Raw genomic sequence first — 6,195 nt, 5'->3', positions numbered from 1 at the left:
TGACGTGTCAATGAGAAAATTTGGATTCGATGCGAATTAATTTTGTACGGCTCGACACCAACGTCTTCTAATATTACGAATCTTGAAGCACAGCTGTCGATTTTTATTTTTTTTTTGGGTATAAACATCAAAGAGGGGGGCAAACTGGTCATCAGAGCCAAAGAGCGCCGGCTTCCTTCAAGATCGGCACGAGCTCGCCGGCGATGTGGACGGCAAGGAGGCGATCGAGCCCACCGAGAAGTCTTCCACCCACGAACACCACTGGAAGAATCATCGGTCCCCTACAATTCCCGGCGCCGCTGACCGCGACCGCCCGTTCTACCTCCGCCGCGGCCTCCTCGCCAAGCTCGCACACCGCAGGGTTGACTCCCAACCCCAGCAACAGCCGCCTGGCGACGTGGCACATGCAGCATTCCCTGCGCCCCACCACCACAACGGGATTCTTGGCCACCATCCGATGCATCACCGCGGCGTGCTCTCCGCCGCTGGAAGAGGAAGCGGAGGACGACGACGGCGAGGAGGGCGATTCGACTGGGAAGAGCGCCGATCGATAAGAAACGGTCGCTTCCTGCATTATGACGATTTCTCTCCCTTTTTATCAGCCAATTTGAGAAGGAAGAATCCGAATTTGGGCAGGGAAGTGGAAGGGAGGAAGGGGATGGTTATATAGTATCAGGGACGGCGCGTGGATGACATCAAAACGAGAAACTCTGACGTCATCGGGAGCGGAGACCACTCTTAATTCGAAACGTGGTCAGCGTACGTAGCCTTCGTGGGTGACGTCATTGACGCGTCGACATCGGACTTGAGCGGTCCCGCAGCTACACGACGACATAAGGTTATCATGACGTCACTGAGACCTTGGAGAACCGGATCGACCAGCCATCTGTACGACGTGTCGACTAGTTAATAGAATGAAACAATGTTTGGTGTTGGGTAGAGTGGTCAACGGATCGGACCAAAGTTTGTAATAAAAATGCGTGAGTTAAACCATGTTTTAAATGAACTTAAAATCGTTGTTTACGTTTAAACCATGTTTAAATGAACTTCGCCCATGATGACCGGTCATGACCGGTCTCAAGCCTGGATAAAGGAGGAGGGTTGCGTTACGTTGCCAGCCAGCGTCAAACTATAGCAAATATTTCATGAATGAATCCATTAAACTATCTCTATTGCTCCGTTATTTGGGGAAGCCCAAGGTTGTTTGGTGTGATCAAAGTTAAGTTAGGTCCTGTATTTAACGTGTGCAGGAGCTTAGGAACACATGTACTCGAGTGGAAGATGCGGCTAGCGAGAACGAAGGACGCGAGAGCTGCGGAAGAGTACTCCCGTGGACGAGAAGGAAGCGGGTGGTTAGGGACAAAGCGGCGGAAGATTGCTCGGAAAGCAAGAGACCTGAAGCGAGAAGGTCGACGACCGAGGGACTGCGGATGAGTCTGTTGACGAGAAGGAAACATCTCGATTAGGGACGAAGGCGAGGAAGCACACTCGAGAAGGCCGGAGTTGGGTTGGGTGAGCCCTTTCCCGGAAGGCGAGATCACCCAAGCGGATCCGGAGCGGAAGAACCGGACTAAGCGGGACTGAACCAGAGAAGCGGTCCGGATGAAAAAGTCAATGTTGACTTTTCCGGGTCCGAGGCCCGAGACCGGGCGCCGGACCCATCCGGCGCCCGGAACCTTCCGGCGCCGAATAATGTTGACGGACGAGAATTATCTCGATTCGAGCGTTGGGGATAAAATTTATCCCCGTGGCACCGGAACCTTTCAGCGCCACCAGGCTATAAATATAGCCTTGGTCCGAGCTTTTAATCAGAAATTGTAACAACACTTGTGTGCTTCCATTGCTTTGATTAGCTTCTTTCTTTTTACACTTCACAAAGGCTTCTCACTTTGAAGGAGTTTTTAGTGCAACAATCTTCCTTTGATTAACAACCTCCGGTTGTAACCAAGTCAAAACCTTGCCTCTTTTTATGCTTTATTTTCGATTAATCTATTTTTTCAAGTGTTAGCTTAATTGTCAGAAAGGGTTGTGTTTTAGTCGGGCTATTCAACCCCTTCAGCCTACGTCGGTCTTACAAGTGGTATCGAGCCGAGGCGCTGGAGGACTAACCACTAAGCAAGCAACAAGATGGCGGATCCAACATCCACGCACAAAATTCGAAGGGACTTCGCTAGGTGGAAAAGCGAATGGAGTTATTTCTTGAAGCAGTTATGATTTATTACTAACAATGGAATTTGGCTATGAAGCACCGAGGGCAAAGCGAAATCAATGGTCAAAGAAGGAGCGGTGACCACGTGGCAAACAAGAAAGCGGAATTTCATCTGCTAAGTGTACTTCCAACACAAGAAGTCAATCAGTCGGTACCTACAACTCGGCAAAGGAGCTTTGAGATAAATTCCTTGAGTTACACGAAGGAACATCGAAGCCAAACTTGCAAGGCAGGATTTACTTCGTAACCAGCTTACGAACCTCCGATTTGAAGAAGGTGAAACAATTGCACATCTACACTCGAGGATTCGGGAACTCATCACGGACTTACGAATCTCTAGGAGAAGTAAATGGCAACGAGATTCGCTAAGGTATGCCCTAAATTCCTTTCCTAGAAACTCAAAATGGGCATCACTAGTAGATGCCTTTACATTTCAAAAATAGAAAAATTTCATTAGGCGAATTCTTTTCAACTTTGAAGTGCATGAGTCAAGATGTGCGGTCCGAAGGAGCCCAAGAATAATGTCGCCCTTAAAGCTTGAGACGAACCTGAGTCGTAATCTTCTCTCGACGAGGAAATGGTAATGATGGTAAGACGATTTAAAAATATTTGTAAATCTAGGAAATCTAACCATCCGCAGGGAAGAAAGAAAAGAACCATCCGCTGCTACCATTGCGATGAAGAAGGGCACGTCAAGGACAATTGCCCTAAACTGAAGAACAACGGGAAGGACAAGGGTAAGAAGCCTATCCAAAATCGCAAGGCCCTAAAAGCGACGTGGGACGATACGTCGTCAGAATCAGAAGTCAAGGAGTTCTCCGGGCTCGCGTTAATAGCGAGTCATCAAGACGACGACTGCGAATCAAGCTCTTCCGAAATGAGCATCGAAAGCATCAATGAAGGGGGAGCCACGTCCGAAGAGAGCAGCAGTTCAGGGGGAGAATGTAAGTAAGTGAGGTACGATCTCTTCCTCCTAATAAAATGTTTAAATTCATTAAAATTTTAACAAAAGATTGCTGCAAATTAGAAAATGAAAATAAAGATTTAAAAGCAATATTAGCTACATCTTGTCCGTTAGAAATGCTAGATAAATCAAATTTAGAAAATAAAAAATTAAAATTAGAAATTCAAAATTTAATTTTTCAAGTAGAAAATTTGAAAAACTCTGCTTGCTCATCTAAAACCAATTTTAGAAGGTTCAATAATTTGAATTGGTATTATAGATATCACCAGGGACAAATTAAAAATATCTCTAGAAAATATGTCCCTAAAAACTTTTTAGTTAATCCAGTAGGTTGGAACCTATATTGGGTTCCTAAATCATGCTTAAATTAATTTTAAAAGTAAAATTAGCGCTTTAAGTGAGAAAATTAAATAAAGAATTTCTTTATGAGGCTTTGTCTAAGGAAGTGGTTGTTGCTCCAATAACCAAGAAGGCCTAGTGCCTCGCCACGACCTGGAAGCCAAAATATTGAAATAAATGTTTAATTAACTTACTAATGAAGCATTAATACAAGAATTAATTAGTGCTTGAAAAAGGTTATTCAAAACATTTTATTTCAATTTACCTACTTAGAATTTTTTTTGATTTTATACTTAGAAATATTCTCAAAATTATTTTTTCCTAAGTTAAGAACTTTTTCTTGAAACTAGAAATCTCAACTTTAATTACTTAGAAAATTTTCTAAATTTCTTAAAAACTTAGATTTTTAGAAATATTTTTCTAAGTCTTTAACCCTTAGATTATTTTTCTTGGAACCCCATTTTTTGTGATCAAAGGGAGAAGGAAAGTATAAGTCTAGGGGAGGTAGATAAATTTAGTTTTTCTCTATCTTTTTGCACTTAAATTGTAATTTAAGTTAATTTACTTAATTCAAGTTTATGTCTATTTTAACCTAGCTTAACCTTGGGTTGATCACACCAAAAGGGGAGATTGTTTGAATCCCGAGGTTGTTTTGGTGTGATCAACAAGTTAAGTTAGGTCCTAATTTTAACCTTGTGTTTAAGTGTACGGAGCTTAGGAACACAGGTACTCGAGTGGAAGGCGCCTAGCGAGAAGGGCTACCCTTGTCGCGTCCGGAAGGCGCTGCGGAGAGACCGGACGAGAGAAGCCGGTGGTTAGGGGCGAGGCGGAAGATTGCTCGGAAGCAGAGAGGCGACTGAAGCGAGAAGGTCGCAGACGAGGGGGAAGATGGATGAGTACGGCGGACGAGAAGGAAACAGCAATTCCGAGGGCCGGGGGAAGCACACTCGAGAAGGCCGAAGTTGGGTTCGGGTGAGCCTTTCCGGGCGAGATCACCAAACAGGCGGATCCGGAGCAGAAGGGACCGGCGGGAATCCGCAGAAGTGTCCCGGATGAAACAAGCTATGTTGACTTGAGTCCGGTGTGCAATTGTTGGGCCGCCCGGATCAAGGCGCCGAACCCCTGGAACGAATAATGTTGACCAGATCGAGAATTATCTCGATCTGAGCGTTGAGGATAAAATTTATCCCCAGCCGGAACCTTTCAGCCTTCACCAAGGCTATAAATATAGCCTTGGTCCGAGTCATCGATTCGGAATTGTAACAACACTTGTGCTTCCATTGCTGATTAGCTTCTTTCTTTTGTGCCTACATCTGTAAGCGAGGCTCCAAGGGTTTTTAGTGCAACAATCTTCTTTGGATTAACAACCTCCCGGTTGTAACCAAATAAATCTGTTTTTATGCTTTACTTTCTGATTAATCTATTTTTTTTCAAGTGTTAGCTTAATTGTCCGAGAAAGGGTTGTGTTTTAGTCAGGGCTATTCAACCCCCCTTCTAGCCGGCCGCATCGGTCTTACAGGAACGCGTTGCAGGGTCCGACTGTAACGTCTCGGCAAGGACCGCTACATCTCCAGAACTCGGGTGTAGTGATAAATATGTAAGAGTTTGCGTTACAGGGTCCGACTGTAACGTCTCAGCAAGGACCGCTACATCTCCATGAGAACTTGGGTGTAGTGTTAAATAGGCAAGAGTTCTCACACCATAGGTTAGATAAGAACAAATATGATAGGAAAACTAATAATCTAGCTAAGATTTGAAACTTGGAACATAGTTGTAAGACCGATGCGGCCGGCTAGAAGGGGGGGTTGAATAGCCCTGAGTAAAACACAACCCTTTCTCGGACAATTAAGCTAACACTTGAAAATAATAGATTAATCAGAAAATAAAGCATAAAAACGAGGCACCGGTTTTGACTTGGTTACAACCGGGGAGGTTGTTAATCCAAGGAAGATTGTTGCACTAAAAATTCCTTCAGGCGGAGAAGCCTCGTTTATAGCAGTGTAGGCACAAAAAGAAAGAAGCTAATCAAAGCAATGGAAGCACACAAGTGTTGTTACAATTTCTGAACTGATGAAAAGCTTCTGGACCAAGGCTATATTTATAGCCTTGGTCGGGGCGCCTAGAAAGGTTCCGGGCGCCCTGGGGGGATAAATTTTATCCCCCAACGTTCAGATCGAGATAATTCTCGATCTGGTCAACATCTCGCGCCCGGCGGCGCGACTTCAAAGTCAACACGCTGACTTTTTTCATCCGGACCGCTCGTTCAGCCCGCTCGGTCCGGTTCTTCCGCCCCGATCCGCCTGCTTGGGTGATCTCTGCCTTCAAAGGCTCACCCGAACCCAACTTCCGCCTTCTCGAGTGTGCTTCCTCCCGCTCGCCCCTAATTGCTGTTTCTTCTCGCCCGCCAACAGACTCATCCGCAGCCTTCGCCCCTGCTTGCCGACCTTCTCGCTAGTTGCGCCTCTTGCCCCCGAGCAATCTTCCGCCCGGCTGGCCCCGAACCACCGCTTCTTCTCGTCCCGGTACTCTTCCGGCATTGCCCTCGGACGCACAAAAGGCAGCCCTTCTCGCTAGCCGCCTTCCACTGAGTACTGTGTTCCTAAGCTCCCACACTTAGACACAAGGTTAAATATTGACCTCACTTCACTTGTCGATCACACCAAACAACCTCGGGGTTCCAACA

The 6,195-nt window shown here is 45.7% G+C and overlaps 1 protein-coding gene across 1 annotated transcript; it reads right to left on the bottom strand.

Annotated features, from left to right (window-relative positions):
* Positions 1 to 655, bottom strand: LOC122003584 (monothiol glutaredoxin-S3-like). The gene has a single exon (XM_042558677.1). It carries the CDS (start codon positions 572 to 574, stop codon positions 152 to 154), a length of 423 nt encoding a protein of 140 aa, XP_042414611.1. The 5' UTR covers positions 575 to 655; the 3' UTR covers positions 1 to 151.
* Positions 656 to 6,195: the final 5,540 nt, after the last annotated feature.

Source organism: Zingiber officinale, chromosome 7B (genome assembly GCF_018446385.1).
Source record: "Zingiber officinale cultivar Zhangliang chromosome 7B, Zo_v1.1, whole genome shotgun sequence".
Lineage (NCBI taxonomy): Eukaryota > Viridiplantae > Streptophyta > Magnoliopsida > Zingiberales > Zingiberaceae > Zingiber > Zingiber officinale.
The sequence above is the reverse complement of the archived record's forward strand: the minus strand, read 5'-3'. Positions and strand labels throughout refer to the sequence as shown.